This window comes from Carassius gibelio, chromosome B20, assembly GCF_023724105.1.
Source record: "Carassius gibelio isolate Cgi1373 ecotype wild population from Czech Republic chromosome B20, carGib1.2-hapl.c, whole genome shotgun sequence".
Lineage (NCBI taxonomy): Eukaryota > Metazoa > Chordata > Actinopteri > Cypriniformes > Cyprinidae > Carassius > Carassius gibelio.
Genome location: NC_068415.1, coordinates 9,053,830 through 9,073,470, shown reverse-complemented (window position 1 = coordinate 9,073,470; position 19,641 = coordinate 9,053,830). Strand labels below are relative to the sequence as shown.

At 36.6% G+C, this 19,641-nt stretch overlaps 1 protein-coding gene across 5 annotated transcripts in view; it reads left to right on the top strand.

Moving 5' to 3' along the window:
- Positions 1–2,745: 2,745 nt before the first annotated feature.
- The window catches only part of pde4dip (phosphodiesterase 4D interacting protein), a 59,795-nt gene continuing 42,899 nt past the window's right edge, over positions 2,746–19,641 (top strand). For 2 of the 5 annotated variants that reach the window (XM_052585937.1, XM_052585933.1), the window contains exons 1-3: positions 2,746–2,901; positions 10,418–10,470; positions 11,717–11,784. In XM_052585937.1, coding sequence (XP_052441897.1) covers positions 2,855–2,901; positions 10,418–10,470; positions 11,717–11,784 — 168 coding nt within the window. In that variant the 5' untranslated portion in view covers positions 2,746–2,854. Of the gene's footprint in view, positions 2,902–6,840; positions 7,301–10,417; positions 10,471–11,716; positions 11,785–19,641 lie in introns of those variants that run through there. The other 3 variants (XM_052585934.1, XM_052585938.1, XM_052585939.1) reach the window with 3 other exon arrangements.

Below are 19,641 nucleotides of genomic sequence, written 5' to 3'. Positions count from 1 at the left end.
AACCATCAAGGAGGATTGCGCTCTCGCCCCCTGTGCAGGCTGGCGAGGCGTGTTCTTCTGTGGTCTCGGGACAAGTTTCTCTCGATCCGGGCCATTCATGTCCCCGGACGATTGAATTTCGGAGCGGATCTGCTATCCAGACAGGCTCTGGAACAGGGAGAATGGCGATTACACCCCCAGACGGTGGATCTTTTATGGCGGATATTCGGCAAAGCGAAAGTGGATTTATTCGCATCGAGCATGACTACGCATTGCCCGCTATGGTTCTCCCTACGCTCCCCATCGCCCCTGGGCGTGGATGCGTTAGCTCACAGCTGGCCCAAGACCAGTCTGTATGCTTTTCCTCCGATTCGTTTGATCCCAGCGGTATTATGCAGATTACGCCGGGACAGAGTGGAACAGCTGCTGCTGGTGGCTCCGCGATGGCACACGCAGCCGTGGTTTGCGGATCTGATCAGTCTGCTAGCGGGCTCTCCGTGGGAGATTCCCATCAGACAGGATTTATTATCACAAGCACAGGGGCTGATTTGGCACCCGAGGCCAGATCTGTGGAAACTGTGGGCGTGGCCACTGAGCGGAGTGCGTTAGTATGTCCCGGTCTTTCTGCTGAAACTACTGAGACTATATTGAGTTCTAGAGCAGCTTCTACGAGACGCTTATATGCTTTCAAGTGGAGACTGTTTACAGCCTGGTGTGGTAATCATAATGTGGATCCAGTTTACTGCCCAGTGGCTTCAGTGCTGGAGTTCCTCCAGGAGCGTTTCTCGGATGGCGTTACACCAGCCACTTTAAAGGTTTACGTGGCAGCCATTTCAGCTTACCACGAATGCATAGGCGGTGCCTCTGTGGGGCGTCATCCATTAGTTTCTCGTTTCATACAGGGTGCGCGACGGCTGAGGCCTTTCCGCCCTGTGCGAGTTCCTTCATGGGATTTATCCATTGTGTTGTTAGGTTTATCAGGGCATCCGTTTGAGCCCTTGGAGACCGTATCGGATAAAATCCTGACATTGAAGACACTTCTTCTCATGGCTTTATCCTCCCTCAAGAGAGTTGGGGATTTACAGGCTCTTTCTGTTTCACCCTCATGCATGGAATTTGCACCAGGCTCTGTGAAGGTGCTGCTGCGGCCCAGGCCTAACTATGTTCCTAAGGTCGCATCTAACCCTTTTCGCTTTCAGCAAGTGGTTCTGGAAGCTTTTTCGCCTGCCGAGGCCGGGTCAGGAGATCTAAGTCTTTGCCCTGTGAGAGCTTTAAGACTTATGTGGATCGCACAGCTCCTTGGCGTGGTTCTGACCAGCTGTTTGTCTGCTTTGGACATAAAAGTAAGGGCCATGCAGTTACAAAACAGCGCATGTCCCATTGGCTGGTGGAGGCGATTTCTTTGCCCTATGAGGCGCGCGGACTCGCTTCACCCTTAGGGGTTAAGGCTCATTCCACTCGAGCTGTAGCTTCTTCTCAAGCTTTTCTCAGTGGCTCTTCTATGGATGATATCTGTGCTGCGGCAGGATGGTCCTCACCGAGCACTTTTATCAAATCCTACAGTCTGGATGTGAGGATGGCCCCTGGCTCCCGGGTTCTCTCCGCTTGAGCAGTTGCTTCCTCGGATCTCAGTTATCAGGTACGTCAGGCGTTTTGGTATATCGTTCCCATACGTGGTGACGTCACCGCAGCATCGAAGTGACCTATGATAGGGAACATCTCGGTTACGTATGTAACCTTGGTTCCCTGAATAGGGAACGAGATGCTGCGGTTCTGGCCGTTCCGTACCTTGATAACTCTTCATCTTCAGTCATGAAATCTGAGCGAAATGGCGCGCTGCACCCAGGTATATCATGCGCGCGCATGCGCAGGGTGGTGCTATGCGCCATTTGGCCAATAGGATTGGCGGGATGGTATAGGGCTTCAGACATTCGTCACACCAGAGGTGTTCCCATACGTGGTGACGTCACCGCAGCATCTCGTTCCCTATTCAGGGAACCAAGGTTACATACGTAACCGAGATGTTTTGCGGTGCCATGTCATCTGCTGGTGTTGGTCCACTGTGTCTTCTGAGGTCCAAGGTCAACACAGCCATATACCAGGAAGTTTTAGAGCACTTCATGCTTCCTGCTGCTGTGTCTGTGTGTAATGAATGAATATAATATACAAGTTTCACTTTTTGAATGGAATTAGTGAAATAAATTAACTTTTTGATGCTATTCTAATTATATGACCAGCACCTGTATGGTAGACGATGTGTTTGAAAACAGGTTTCCATAAAATTACAAACCAAATCCTATTGTTTAATTTACTTGAAAACAAATAAAGAAACCGAGTCCGATAGAGTTAGGTTATGTTTCCGTATAATAATAACTGTAGTAACATTTATGGCGGAAACTACGTTAGTTGTCATAAATTGAATATTTAGTCAATATCGTCGTTGTTTCAATGTCAGTATTTAACCTACACAATAATCCCATTGACCAAAACCAACATTTTTTCTGTAACAAGTTACCCTATTAACGGCAGACGCAAGCACATGGTGAATGCTTGTTATTGTAATTGTAGAGCGATGAAGGCACATTGAGCACGAGACTCCTTTGATCTGGTTCTCGCGCGCAACGCGGCATCCCCCGACGCGTGCGATAACTGGAGCGCTGCTAGCAGTGCAGGACCGCGGGGGGGGGGGGTTTGCTCGTACTGACTCTACACCAATGACAATGAACTGCGCATCCTCATATTGCCTTCGAAGCTGAGTCTGGTTTTCTGACATCTGCTACACAATGACAGGTTCATGTACCTTAATTTGACGGTGATCCCGCGCGTTATTGTGGATATCCAAGGAGACGCATAAGAGATGGACAAATAGCTAAATATGGACTGGACACCGTCTGTTGAGCGATACCAGAGAGACGATGAAAGGTATGTCTGCGAGTCCTTAGTGTATGAAAACAAGTTTGAGATGCAGTGGTTGTGTTTATACTATTTTATATCAACGTATAATAAAAACGGTGTTATTTATGGCGAAGAGCTGTTAGGCTACGTCTCACCCATGACACAGTTCAAGACCTGTTTGTTTTATAAGCTGCAAAGGGTTAACGAACTAAATAACAACAAGACCTCGCTGGACCGTCACTTGTCCATTTGTATCCAGTCACATTGATGTGTTTGGATATTATATGGTTTAAGCCTGTGTTGAAATGTATGTCTGTGTTTGTTCCTGTCGGGTTCAGTGCTTTTTGACCATTTTTGCTCTTCACCATATGAATGAAGGATAATTGTGTTCATCTGGCATGCAAGGATACCACTTATCAGGTGCTTGTCTCGGGTGCTAAAACTGCTCCATTAAATTGCCATAAGAACGAAGGGAGGAAGTGATGTGTAACCAAATATTAGAGAAAATAATATTAGTGTCCAGTTACTTTTTTAGACCAATATAGGCACAAATGAATTCTGGCATGCTAGTTTTAAAAAATATCAAATGTCTGTATGTCTCTATATACAATGGTGATTTTTGGCCCATCCCACCTAAGAGGTCTTGACCTCTTTTTTTGACTAAACTACTATATCATAGAAAAATCAAGTCCAACTGGGAAGCTCCCACTTACAAATGGGCATTTCTTCATTACAGCAGATTATGTTCAATTTGGAAATGAGTGATGTGCTTTGAACACGTAAATAGGATATTTCCAACTCTACTTGAAGGCTGCAAAAAATATTTATACATTTTTTTATATTTTATTTTTAATTATTAAATATTTGTTATAAATTAAGATTCAGTTTAAACAGCAGTAAAACAAATGTAACCTTATTTAACTGCCATTTGAGACTCCCATTTTCCCTCATTATTGTTATGTCCTTTATCCTGTTTGTGTCTAACATTTAGATTTAATCTAAATTGCAGTACTGATGTAAACTAGGAGTAAACTAAAGTTGTTATAGGACATTACCCATGTTCATAGTCAAAATTTATGTTCAGGCAAATTTGTTTTCTTCTGAAGATCGCTGGTAAATGCTACAGCATATGTGCAAGCAGCTGTTTGATGTTATCTCAATGGCATTTTACTTCTGTTAATATTTTCAGTGCTTGATGAGCAGGAATGTTAAAGTAACTCTGATGATGACGTTCTTAGCATTGCATCTGCTTCCTAATGGTTTTCTAATTGTAATTGACATAATATTGTGTCTGCTTCTAATTCTACAATCGCAGATGGACGCGTAGCAAGGAATTGTAGGAGTTATACAACTTCATTAACAGCTTGTAAAAATGGGACAGAGTTAATTACGGAGTCCATCGCCTCCCTCCCTCTTACACGCAGACGTATATATACAATGAAGGACATGTCCTGTTTCTAATCAGCCAGTACAGGGATTGCCTGGGATTCATTCTACACATATGGCAACCCAGAATTACCCTGTCAGTGCTGCGAATTCATTATATACAAGACATAGAAGCGTGAACAATTCCATCAGTGAAATGTTAATAATAGCCGTAGCCGACCCTGCTTACGTAGCATGTAATGGTCTGTAAATGTAACCATAACATTCGAGGTCATAGAAAAAATGCGTAATGCTTGGAAAAATTTCACCCACATTATGTTTCAAAAATATTATGGGACAAAAAGGTGCTCTGTTGCTATATGTTTATGGTCTATTAAAAAACTGGATGTAGTGATGTAATAGCTGTTAGGATCACCTGCTCTGAGGCAAAGTGCTCACTATGAAAGGATCCACTTTTCTGATATGAAATGGGCTGTTTGCGGTTTAGTTCTAGAGTCCTGTGTGACTTGTGGTTCTCCGTTCGTCGTACACCCTGCAGCTGGTCCTGGGCAGCTGTTCAAACACTGGGTTTTCAGATTGAAGGGTGGGAACATAGTGTAGTCTCAGTGGTAATTACAGGGCCACTGTGGCTCCTGGGTTAGATACGTTCCCTCTTTCGCTGTGGAAATATTTAGTGTGAATCCTTTTGTGCATTTCATGTTCATTATCTGTCTTTAGTTTTGTTTTCTCCTTGAATGTCAAAGAATCTTTAATCATTCTGTCGAGCTGAGGAGAAACCTCAACACAGTCCAAACACAGTCGCATGTTGGCTTGTCTTGAAAGAGTAATGCGTGCCATTTCCCAGGCCTGTAAGAAGACTAATGGCAGGCTTAATAAGGAATAAAATGTAGCTGATGAACAGTTAGAAAGCACATCCAATATCAATTATTTAACTGGGGGTGGGGGAAGATTTTGCAATTATGTAAGATGCCTGAATGGCATTTCTCGCTTTGCTCTTGGAGTCAGTCTGTACCTTGGAAAAAACTGTGACATAACTGTTCAGAGAAGCTTCATTTAAAGGGACAGTTCACTCAGTTTCATCATTTATTAACCCTTATGTCATATGGGGAAAAAAATTAAAGACTTTCTGCTATTCTTTTTTGTAAGGCAATTACAGTGAATGGGGACTGAAGCTTTCAAGTTTCCAAATAACCCTAAGCACACATTTTAAGTTCTATGATAGGCACAGATAATTATTTAAGTAATTATTTACTGATAATCTTCCCCTCCAGTGACCTGTTAAATGTAAAAACTAAATACTATAGATCTCAATGTCTAGTGTCAACTTTTTGGTTACCAATGATCTTCAAAATATCTTCTGTTGTGTTCCCCAGAAGATAGAAACTCATATAGGTTTGGAACAAGTGAAAGGTAAATTACGGATTTTTATTTTTTTGGATGAAGTATCACCTTAATGATGAATCATTAAGCCAAGTTGAACTTGAGAATCGAATCAGCCCATTTTGTGAGCTTATCATTCAGATTGGTTTTGTGACTAAGAATGATTCATTGATGAACTGAACATTGCTAGTTCTGTCATGAACTCTCATAAATGCTGAGAATTATGATAGAAGTAAACATTTTCTGTGACAACCTTAATTTTGGTCTGTTTCTCATTGTTTGACTGCAGACTACCTTAAAAAATATAGTTCAAATCTAAAATAATATGAAATATTTATATTAGATGGCCAACATAAGCAAACATGTGAAAAACTGACTTGACAACTAAATAAGGTTATGTTAAAAGTACTAAAATAATTATTAAAACTAGTAAAAATACTACAATTAAAAATGGCTGGTCATATATAGACCATTAATTAGTATTTAAGATACTGTTTTGGTGCTTTTGTGTCCCTTTTAAAGCTTGAAAGCTTACGTTCCTGTTCTTATTAATAGCATTTTAACTGTTTTCAAAAATTCCATAGAGAAGCAATATAGGTTTGGCCATTTATGAGAATAAGTACATAAATAATGACACAATTTAAATGTTTTCCTGAACTATACCTTTAAAAGCAGTGTGTGTGTATTAATTCTAACCTTCTTAAAATGTACTCAGTGAGACTGCATGAAGAATGAAAATGTGAATATTTCTCTGACTAAACTGTTAGGCAACTCATCAGCCACTCCCCTGGAAAACATTTGATGCAATTTCCATTTCGGTCTCCTTGAGTTCAGTCACACTCACTAGGGATTTTATAAATCATCACGGAACAAGACAGAAACTCACAGTTATGTCTGTGCTATATTTATTTTTTGTCTTGTCTTTTTCAGCTAACTTTACTTTCAGTCTTTCTGAGCTTAGTAACATCAGATTCCTCATCTTCAGAAGCAAGAGATAATCGTCTTAAATGCTGTGCTGTACCTACAGACCTGTCTGAGCCTGTGTCCCTCTCTCCTAGCTCCTCCTCTCAGCACATAGACAGTAACAGCTAGGGGCGAATAGCCCATTTACAACTAAAAAGGATGCTCCTCAAGCCTGGGCAGGAAGGCCCAATGTGATTTGTAGTTGAAAACCACACACACACACACACCCTCCTCCCCACACATACTCAGAGAAACCTGTCTTTGAGCATGCACAAACAGATCATTCTTTCAGGGCAAGCCAGTGGCGCTCTGTGTGAGTGTGTGTACCCTCACCTCTGTGCTGTTTACCACTTACCAACCCTGTATGTGTGTGTTTCGCTGACTCCCGGTCTGGCCTTGCCACGTCAAATGACCGTCTCCAGCCTGCCGTCCAGAGAGAAATAGCAACTTTGCCCTGGATGTGTGTGTGTGTGTGTGTGTCTGTGTGTGTGTCTGTGTTTGGTTGGACTCCTGACCAGCCTGGTCTTTGGAAATGAAGATTTCTTCACTAAAACACTGGATTGAGATCAGAGCCACAGAAGAGAGTCAGGCTTTTTCCCTCTTTAAGAGCTGAGTTTGTTCCTGTCTATTCTTTTTCAACTTTCAACTCGTGTGGTTTGGATGTCGCAAAGATGAGTGGATTTCTGTATCGTGGCAGGTAAGCTATTCCCCTCTAACTAAATGGGAAACATATACTTTAAGAGAGAAGACAGCTAGCTTTCTGTTTTTGAGGAATTTGTTGTATTACACGGTACTCTTGTGTTTGGGATTTGTTTGCTGAGTTTGAATCCAGGCATAACTTTCAGTAATTTGAAAAATGTGGGAGTAAAATGTCTGAAATCATTACATTGGTACACAGTGTATGAAGTACAGAAAGTTCTCTCAATGCTATTTATGTTTATGCAGCTCCGCGTGCTAAACTGTGCCCCTCCGTTTATGCAATCCCACTGTTTAAACAGCATTCACATTTGAGCACACCATTTGTCAGCATGGGGGAGTTGATTTCTCAGCTGACCACAAGTGTGATTATGAGTGAACTAGAGCAGGTGGTTATGAATCAGGGATCGTCTTGGCAAGTGAAGCTATTGGGCATGTTTTGTCTGTATGCGATGAAGCTGAATTGTAATGTTTCCTTCTCCATGGAAAATCTTACTGTAATGGTGGCTGTTTCAAGGAACAAAGAGAAACGTTAGAAACTCATTAGCATAGGCCCATCCCCCATGACATGCACACCTTAGTGGCTGGATCATGCCAACATGGTGAAGTTGTTGACACTCTCGGTCAGCTGTGTGTGGAAGACCATCTGTTTATGTTCCTTTTGCTTGCTGAACCCCTCTTTCTGTCGCTCTCTGTGGAGCAATAATGTGGTGTGAGATGGATGCTCTTTGGCTTCTAGGAGACTTTTAAGTGGTTTGATATGGATCATGTTAATTAGGCGCCTGCTTCTTTGTCTCTCACATCAAAGTGAGGAAAATTAAATGGTCCCATCTATCACACTTCTGTATTATGGTCTGAACTCATTTATCTGATAGGTGTTAAGAGCTCATGTGCGACAGTCATCATCTAATGGGAATTTAGGAAGTAGCCAGGGATATATAGTTTGAATGTGGTATTGAAAATATATGATAATAGGAAGACTAACATCATGAACATTCGCTGGGTGTAGTTCTGTTTTCAAACCAAAGCAATAAGGATTGTATTGCATTTGTTATATCAAGTGGTAAACTGGAATGGTGGTTTTCAAATAGATGCAGTTTTTCTAGTGATTGCCAAGTGGGGGTAGATGTTCCCTGGGGGGTACTTAAGCAGGTCACAGACTTTTTCCTTTCCTTTGATAAGATTTTAAAACAGAATAGAAGTAATCTAATTTGGTGTGAATAAAGCAGCACATTGGCCTGATACCATTCAAAAGAATACTGGACATAGTGGACAAAAATCTTTGTTTTCACAAAAGACATTTAGCAGCACAACTGGTTTCCACAGTGATAAATGAAATATTTATTAAGCACCAAAACAGCATTTTAGAAAGATTTCTGAAGGATCATGTGAAGACTAGAGTAATGACTGCCCAAAATTTAGTCACATGAATAAATTATATTAAAAAAATATATTGAAACCTACATTAAAACAGTTTATAAAATTTGTAATAAAGTTTCATAATATTATTGTTTTTACTGTGATTTTGATTGGTAAGCATAAGAGAATTCTTTTCAAAACATACATAAATCTTACTAATGAACATGAGATAAAAATGGTTAAAAGCAATGCAAACATTTTTGCATTTACAGCATGTTGCTTCCAGACAACCATGCATTTGTTGATATGTGTCAAATTCAATTTACATCTTTAGTGAATTAGCCATTTAAAACTAAATTGCATTCAGATGTTTGTGATATTTGAGACATGTGAGCATGGGAAAGCATCATCTTACCGTATTATCCTATTATACTGTCACTTGCCTAAAATAAGCCTTTTACTGATGCAGCAACAAACAGCTGATTCTTAGCTGTCTCATGACAACGGTGTAATGTCATATGAAAATAGGTTATCAAGATAATAATATGTGTTTTTATCAGCAAATCAGCATATTAGAAGGATTTCTGAATGCTTACGTTACCGTAACTGTCAAACAACTATGACTGGAATAATGGATGTTGAAAATTCGGGTCTGCATCACAAGACTGGATTATATCTTCAAGTATGTTTAAAAAAAAGTTATTTTAAGTTTTTACTGTACTTTTGATTAAATAAAAGGAATAAATGCAGCTTTGGTAAGAGTAAGAGACCTTTTTTGAGAAACCTTTTTAAAAAAATCTCATTGACTTTTGAATGGTAGGTTATGTAAATACATAATTGCAATGCGGTACTTTATGCTTGTTATTATAGGCTTGGTTTAAAACCAAAGGTTTCTTAGCCTGAAAAAAGGTTGAAGACTGCTAGAATATACAATTACAAAATCAATGTCACTCGAATATAGCTCTCTTGCACTGAGTGCATGTGTAAGATGAGTCTGTCTCAAATGTCCTTGTGTCCATTTGTGCTGATGATTTGCAATCTGAGCAGCATTTTAGAGTCTGTGGGCGCCAATCAATAATAATGTGTTTAGGAGATTAAATATTAATGTTTAGAGGAACTGCACTCAGAGAGCATTAGGAACTTTTCTGTCTTGTATCAGAGAATGGGGCAGACTACAGGAGAAAGCTACTTTATCAAATTTATGTTATCCCACAGCTTGTGTCAGCATCATCATTATGCAATTATATTACCTGTTATTATACTCGCATTACTATACGTAATTATCATTGTGTTACTGAGAAGCACAAAGAAGATTTGTTTATTAGTAATACAACTGACTGTGCTGTCTCAACAGATACAGACACTGCAGTCTTGTTTTACAACATGTCTGTTTGATAAGAGCCATTTGTTCTTCATTGTTTTGTATAAGATGGTACACAAAACTAGAGTACTTGTCTTTAATAATAAAATGTGAAGCAGATGGATGGAAAAGTTGTGTGAAATGGAAATAAATTTGGCGTTTTAACTCTTCTCATTAATGCCAGAAACAGAAGTTTAACAATCTAGACAGTCATTGTTTATCAGGAAAATTACTAGCACAATTTTCATAAGCCTGCTTCTTTAAATATGGCCGGAGCCTAAAAACAACCCTTTTTATTTTTTTACTTATGGGCCTGAACTTATCTAATGCAGTATGTTCTCAGAAACAGATTGAACTGATACAAGAGGGCAAATATGAATATTGTCTTATATTTTTCAGACACTTTAATGGACATAAAGCTGCCCGGCCCAAGAGCATGATCAACATTGGCGGTAAGTATATCAAATGCATTGGTAGATCTTCCATTTTACCCTAAAGATGTAAATGTGTAGTTATTTGTAATGCTACGTCACAGTACAGTTGCACAAATGTCACTTTATGTTGTACTTAAAAGCATAGTTCACCCAAAAATATGTTCCTCACCCTCATTTTGTTCCAAACCTTTATAAATATCTTTCTTCTCTTAAACGAAAAAGAAAATATTTTGAAGGAGGATAAATTCCACAGAAACTTGAGGGTGAATAAATGATGAATTTTCTTTTTTTTGGGTGAACTATCCTTCTTATCTCTTAGCTCTTTTTTGAGTAGCTTCAGTCTGAATATTTAATGACTCAAGCTATTTCAAAAAGATGAAATCATCTCAGCTCCCCCTTCTTAGATGAATGTACATACAGTTTATTTCTGGAAATATTTATGAGTTGCTAATAAAAACATAAAGGTAACAGCTTAATTATTAAAGTTCCACAAAACCTCGCTATGAGCGTGTTTGACATTTCTCTGGCACAGTACATGTATAGTACAGCAGGCCTGTGCTATGCACTTGTCTCCAGTCAACCCCAGGCACACGTCCAATACACATCACTGGCACATATTAAATAAAAGTCCTTTAATAAGCTTTAATGAGGCCATGCCATGGTTTTAAAGAACTGCAAGAAGATTGGGCCTTGCCAGAGTTTCTGTGATTATGCCCTGTAGGGACTCTCCTCTTCTCAAGCTGGGGAAAAAACACATCATTTTAGCCCTTTTCTTGGAACTTTATTCTTTTTTTTTGTAATAGTTAGGCACAGTTCTGCTCTTATATATGTGGATGTTTGTGTAAGATAGATCAGATATGTGAACAAAAATATTATATATTATATGCCTAATGTTTATCTGCCTTTAATATTGATAATAATAGTAATAATAATAAATATTAAAAAAAAGTTTAATATTTTACAATATATATTTGACACGAATATAGCCTTTTAATTCTGACATGGCAATAAGAGTAACAAATAAAATTTAAAATAAAGTAATAAATTATTAAAGATTTACTAAAAAGAATAATACATATGTATGATAATATTTTATCTACAAATTATATCTTTTAGGCATAGTTATATCTTCTGGCCCACAGCATCCACAGTTTCCTTCTCTTTCCTCCCAAAAGATTTGTCCGTTAACTTATTACTAAAACAAAAATGACCTAAAAGTATTTTTTTTCTATAAACATTGGAACTGTTGGTTGTATTTGAACAGATTCCTCCAGTGATGACGCTGAGAAAAGCTCTGGTTTGCAGACACATAGCCTGAGAGAGTTTGAGCAGGTAGGTGCTTACTTTCGTTTCCCTCTAAATGAGCTTTTGCGTGTAACTGCAAGCCTGTGAAAGCCATTTGTCAGGCCTCTGACTGGTTTTCACTGTGTTGAGAATGTGGATCTTTGGCGTTTGCCTGCAGATAGTTCAAGGGCTTGCTTAAAACACAGATGTAAATAAATACTGTAATTAGTTTTTTAGCCTAATCAGAACCATTCTCTTGGCTAATTGCTCCTTGTACCATTTCTGACATGTTAATACGCCATCAAGCTGTCCTAATTCATTTTGGAAGCACCAGATTGTGATCAACATCACTATTGACATATTCTTTCAGCTCGCTGTCCTGTCTAATCAGATTTACTCGTGCTGTTGTCCAGTAAACACAATAGAGTCCCAACAACTACATGTGTACACGCACAGCCGAGTAAACCTTCATATGGTTTTTGTAGTGTTTTTTTATGTGATTTTCATAAAACACACTCTGGACAGAGCAGGATCGGGAATGTCTGCTGTGCACACACTGCTGTGGTTTATCTGTATGTGAAAGGCTTTCTGGGAAGTGAGCCAGCCTATTATGGCTGTGATATAACTTCAGGCTTGCTACCTTCAATTACGAGAGGCCTGTGTGAAAGACTGCAGTTTTTTTCTTAGGAACATTTTTGGAGTGTGTAAGGTTTGGTGAAGAACATTTCGCTAAGACGCCATAGAATAAGATCACGATCCACGGATAAGAATGTCATAAGACATATCAGTACTCCATAACAAAATGCTTGACAAACATTTTAAGTTGTGTTAGCTACTGTTTTATGACCCACTTAATCTGAAACTGAGTTACTCATGTTTTCCTGCAGTTTCATTTTCATAAATCTACATATTCATTGCTTCGTATGAAGAAATCTCATGTGATGCTTTCCAAAACTGCTGTAATTGAAACTGGCCTGTTTTTTAAGGGCTGGATGGAAATGTAAAATCTTTCAAATCTATGATATAAAATTGTTATGTATTATATTTATTATATTTTTGAAATGTAACATATTTTATGTAAACTAATCGTGATCTTAATTTGTTCTTTGTTTATTATTCCTAATTCTTAAAATGAGTTAAATTCCCAAGTTCTTTTATGCTATCCCCATTGTCAGTGAATGCTGAAATTCTTTCATTTGCAAAGAAATGAATTTATCAGCTAATTCTTTTTAGTAAATCAAAAACATAAAGCACAAGCAGTGCATTCTGATTCTTGTAATAAATTGCTCAAACTGTTGAACCATTTGAATCGGTCTGAAATACTGCCCTATAGGTCTATAATTACAATATTAACAGAGAAAGATTTAATTACTATATATATTAGAATATGTAAGCAAAATGGAAATTATTGCAGAAATATATACTCAAATCAGAATTGAATCAAATTGAAATCTGAATTGAATCGAATCATGTTATCTGTGTTGACTTGTTACCTTTTTTGAAAGTTTTTACATAACACTGGTGTACTTCTGCTAATGTTTATGTTTTATTTGTGATGTACCTTTGTTTTGATGTGTATGTGAGATTTAAATGAGTAGTGATCGTTTCTCCATGGATGAAACTCGTGCTATTGAACACAGTTGGCCTCTAGCCTATTTTCCGCTGATCTGTCAACTGGAAGAGCCGATCGTTTCCACACTAGCTTGGAATATGAATCTGCCAAAATAGAATTTGTAACTGTCAAACAACTTGCTGGGGTGTGATTGGAAATCAAAATGCACTTCTTCAAAAAGCCCTTTTTGCTGCATTTAAGAAATTGAAAGCATATGGTTGCCTGTTTTTTTGTACAGACCACAAAGGCCATTTAAATTGATATAAAAAGATGGCTTGTGCACTATTAAAACCTCAGTACAAATTACAATTGCTAATCTGTTATTTTGCCCTTATTTTGAAGGCTTGGCAGGATTGTGGAGATTTTGACCGGCTCAGTCAAAAGACCTGATCTTTGTGGCCTGGCCCTCCATGTACCTTTCAGCAAGTGGTTGCACAATTCAGATGGCAACTGACAAACAAGAGCTGGTTTTGTCTTTCTATAGATTCTGTGCTTTTTGCAGCACTTCTTCATTTAGGTTCTATTTAGATAGAAAATAGGTCAACATTTTCTGCATGATGAGCAACACATGCCTTGAAGCATTCATGCTTTTTTGCTCTTCATGTCTCATTAATGTCACAAAGGCAAAATGACTGAGGGTTTATTTGCTAATTATTTCTAAAACAATACACAAAATGATAAATGTTATAAACACGTGGTGTATTCAAGTGCATTTTTGTCTTTTAAGGGAGTCGTTTCAGTATTATTACTAAGCGTGCTGGATATCATAGCCTCCTGGTTCATATCTGCTTAGTAAGAACTGGTATAATCACTTACATATGGCCTTTCTCTTCCCATCTCTACATATGGAAAGCTATCTTTTGAATTTTTTTTCTCTCATCTCTTTCAAATTCATCTGGATTGTTGGGTTATTATTCTCTGACATGTGAGTGATATTTGATACAGTCGGTCTAAATGGCTTTCGTTTCCAATATAGCAGCTATATAAAACCTGGAAGGAGGAGGTGGGAGGAAATGCTTAAGATTATGGATCTTTTGTGGGAGGTTTTTTGTTAGATTTTGGACTTTGGAAAGCGCATGTAGCCCCATGAGTGTCTTGCACTGCCCTCTACTGGTTTGTTTTAATACAGCGTATATTTGATCCACCCCCTGACCCCATTTCCTTTTCCTTTTCCCCCACACTCTCACTGATCAGCACTATCAAGCATACTGTGAGAGAACTGAGGCCAGACAGCTTAATTCGAGCCAGATCTTTGTAGTAAATCAGTGGTCCGCATCAGAGGGACAGAGCCATCATGCTGTGTAAATTATGGAGACAGTCATGGTGGATGATGATGATAATGTAGTGTTTGATCTAATCTGCACCATGTCTGTCTACAGATTGGATGCACCATGTTAATTTACGGAGGGTGTTCTACTGTATTATTTGCTGAATCCTCACAGATCACCCCTATATGTTGTGTATTTTGTTGCATTGTGAAGTATCAGACAGATTGTGGTGATGCAAGAAAAAATTGGGTATCTTTTCAGTAAGATGGTCCAATACCAAATCGATAATAAACTAAAATATCTAGCAATATCACACTTTCTGCTCAAACAATTATTTACATTTTTGTATTCACTATGGTGTTTTTTTTTTTGTTTTTTTTTTTCATTTTAATATGGACCAAGACATGCCAGCCCAGAAACGATAACTATATTGATTAAAAACATTCTAATCTTTTATCGTTCTTTATGTTTGTGTGCATCTTTACTTTATACATTTTTATTGTATTAAAATATTAGAGGTTATTTTTGTTGTTTGTAAAAAGTTATACTTGTTATTTAAAGGACAACAGGGTTAGGATTAGGGTTTGTTTATATTATTTATATTTTTAACCAGTTTTTGTAATGTAATTCAAAACAATAATAAAAGCTTCAGCAATTATCATGATTTGAAGTTTTGATATTGTCACATGCTCTCTAAGTACCTTAAAAAGATTAAAGCATTATTTACTTTATGTGGATCTTTGATGGGTTGATGAAAAATATCAACACATAATTGATACGTTCATTCATTTTAATTATATTAATATTAATTACATTATGTTTATATATATATATATATATATATATATATATATATATATATATATATATATATATATAATATATATATATATTTGATATTAGGAACTGTGAAATTTGTACAAATATTAAGTAATTTGACAAGCCTAGTCAAATGTCAGCAGTAAAATGTCTGAGACCACATTAAAAATACAGGATTCAAAATCTATTTTTAAGCTGCAAGCAAACTGAAGTTTTAAATTTTTGGAAAAAATGAAAGCAAACGTTGTGGTGTAAAATGAATAGGAAATGTACACTATTTCTAGATTATTAAATAAATAAATCATTGGATTTGAACATGTGAATTCCTTCAATGGAGGACAAACCACATTTTAAGAAATGTTGAATTAATTTACTTATTTTAAATTTTTTAATTAACAATTTAATTACTAAAATTGCTATGATTTGTAATGAAAATGTATTGTATGAAATTATATATGTTTTCACTGTAATGGTCTCATACTTTTGGATCCCACTGCAGGTTTAAAATCCCTTTGCTGTAAAATCATCTATATTTCGAGCTGTATGCACATTGTTCACAGATTGAGTATTGTGTGTATTTCCCTGAGGAAGTGTGTGTCACAGTATCTGTGTGCGTTTATAGCTACAGTATATGAGTGTGCATGATTGAGTTTGAATTCGTAAACCATCCCATCTCCATTTCAATATTTTTATTATTCCTTGAGACCATATGGGACCAATTACAAACAAAATATGCAGGGAGGGGCAAAAGCCATATTATTATGAATTGCTTCAGCACTTAGTGGCAAACCTAATGCAGCAATTATTGTACAATAAAGCAAAAGACGTTAACTGAGGTCAAAGAACCAGCAAACCGAACTGTACTCTGTAAATCTTGACAGTTGCTGGCCAAATTGCATGGCAGAGCTGGGTAAAAAAAAAAAGAAACATTCAAATTTACAGATTTAATGAGACCTCAGATGATGAATGAGCTGCGGTCGGATTCCTGAATGACAGAAAGATCGGCCGAGCCTTTTTTCTTCGATTCAAAAAGGCTTTTAAATCATGAAGCCAACTTTTTTTAATTAAATGTAACCTGTCTTTTGTGTATGCCAGCACTCATATATCATTGTAGTGAGTCGCTGTGTAAATAGGAGTGCGTATTTTAGGCCAGACCCATGACACACAACTCAACTGCCTTTCTGTCTCTTCTACAAAACAAAATCGGCTTTGAAGCTAAAATAAATAAATAAATATATAACTATGTTTTATATATATATATATATATATATATATATATATATATAAAACATAGTTTCATTTATTTGTTTTTATTCAACTTCTGTATTGCTATGCAAGAAATTAAATTATGTGAATCATGTTTTCATGTATTTCCTCTCAGGGCTTTTTTTTGAATGATAACTTCTTTTACTTTAGAAAATGTAGTATTTAATTGTATAAAATGAATTATTATTATCTGTGTTTGCTTTTTTAGCAAATTATTTTGTAAAGGTTAGTAAATGTATAAAAATATTTTATAATGAATTATTGTCATATTTTATCAAATGTTTATATTTATATTTATCCCCTGTCTATGTAAAGCGCTTTGAGTGCCTAGAAAAGCGCTATATAAATGTAAGGAATTATTATTATAATTATTATTATTATTTATTAGTGCTGTCAAACTATTAATCGCGATTAATCGCATACAAAATAAAAGTGTGTGTTTTGTGTATATTTATTATATACACATGCATAAAATATTTAAATTAATGCAATTGGCAAATGCTTTTATCCAAAAAAAAATTTTTTCCCCAGTATGTGTGTTTTCTGGGAATTGAATATATGTATATATATATATATATATATATATATATATATATATATATATATATATATATATATATATATATATATATATATATATATATATATATATATATATATATATATATATATATATATATATATATATATATATATTATTATTATTATTATTTTTTTTTTTTTTTTTTAAATATATACATGCCTGTGTGTACAATGATATATACATAATAAATATACACATCATATATACAAATACTATGTAAACAATCTTTTAATTTGGATGTGATTGATCATGATTAATAGTTTGACACCACTAAGATTTATATATTTAAAAAGTTATTAGCTCATTGTTAATTTGGGTATAGCAGAATTAGGCTCTTTTTTTATATTAACGTTAAATCCTTTTCTACTCCAGCTGTTTTGCTGTTGGGTTCTTCAAACAGCTCTGTTTTGTTCCAGTATTTGGTGGTTTTCTTATTCATTTCGTCTTCTGTTTCTTTGGCCCACTCAGGTTTTGCAGTTTATGCAGTTACATTTTCTGACATCTTGCCAGTGCTCAAATGCTCTTTAGTTTCTCTGTCTGCGCCATGCTTGCGCTCTGGCGTGGTAGTTCGGAATGGTAATAATACTAATTTCACCAGGGGCACTATTTCCTGGGGGAAACTTAAAGGCTGTGAGATCATATTTTGAGATCTCGGTCCAGTTTTGACATCAAACGCACAGGCCTGCATGTTCTCAGGCGAGGCCGTAATCCGATTTTGAAAATATACCTAACGTCTGCTTTAATGAGCTAACTCGAGTGCCCTTATACCCCCTGTGAAAATATTCTAACTGCCTATGAAATACAAGAATTGAACCATCAAACCCTTGTTAAAGCACTCAGAGCTCAGGGGACGATTCTGTGCGGTGGAAGCTCAGGGCTGTTATGTGTTCTGGCTGGTTTTGTAGAAACGGTGGGCCACGACAGGCCTGGGAGGATGGAATAGCGGTGTTTGTAAATACCACTCCAATTATCCGTAATGCGCCAGTAATAGGAACCAGATGAACGTTTATTTAATTTGTCAGGAAGGTAAAATTAAGAAGAGCAAGGCTCAGAGTCATGGAGCCACACTGAGTCCGTACGGTTCTCCTGCACCGGTGTGTTTGTGTTATTCTTGTTGATATTTTAAGGCCATAATCAAACATTTAGCTGGTCAGGAAATGCCGGGGGTTGACTTACTCTGTCTAATTGGATTTCAGACTATTTTTCCACTTCTCCTAAATTAAGCATACAACTGAGACAGAATAAATCAGACAAAGATTGTTTTATTCTGATTAAGAATTGTTTTGTTTTTCTACTTAAATCTCAATCCAATTACGGTAGACTTGTAGACTGTCTGCCAGGTTTTTTTTTCTTACTGAAGCTTACATTTTCACAATAATTGTATACGTTTTCACAGCACCATATGGAGTACTGACCATGAAATGTTAAATACATAAAAAACTTCTTAAAAACATAGTTTTGTTAGTGCAATTGTTTGAGATTCTCTCTGTACCGTCATAAAAGTATGCATTGTTGCATTTCACAAGCCAAATTCAAAAAAGCCTTTGACTTTTGTGGCAAAAGCAAGAAGCACTTGGCTGAATGTGTTGACTGCTGATTCTCATAAAAGCTTGAAAGAGGGAAGCCATGAAAGATGGAGATGGTCTGTTGTTCAGTTGAGTACTCTGTGTTTGACAGTAGTGCTCTTAAGCATCACTCTGTAATTATATATAATGATATATGGCAAGCATAATTGAAATATGTCATTCTGTGCATGTATTATGTATTTCTCAATATCTCTCATGGATTTGCTTATATACACAATGTACAATGAGCATGCTGAGCACTCCAGAAGCCTTTCCACAGTAGCGTATTCTCTATATATATCCTTAAAGTGCCTTAATGCAAGGTCTGTCCATTTATATCGCATATACTATAAATGGACAACATAATACTGTTACATTCATGTTTGTATATGTTTTTGTTTACCAATAATTATAATAATTTTGTTTACAAATAAATTAGACTGAAGAATAGAATCAATATATATATATATATATATATATATATATATATATATATATATATATATATGAACAGTATTCATTTTATTATATTTGAAAGCAAGGAATTGTACTTCTAAACTAACCCAATGACACAGTATTTAAAAGTCAGCTTTTAAAAGCTCAAAACTGTACCCAGATCAGCTTTAAAGGACACATTTGTTCCAACTGCAGAAATCTGTGTTGTCTATATTTCAAAGGTTTGTAATTTCTCTTTTTTCAGTTAGTGAATCCACACGGACAGATGCTGGAAGACTGCAGTGACGGTGGAGGTCTGGTTGTTGGCTTTTTTTCACATGCTCTGGTTTTAAAGAA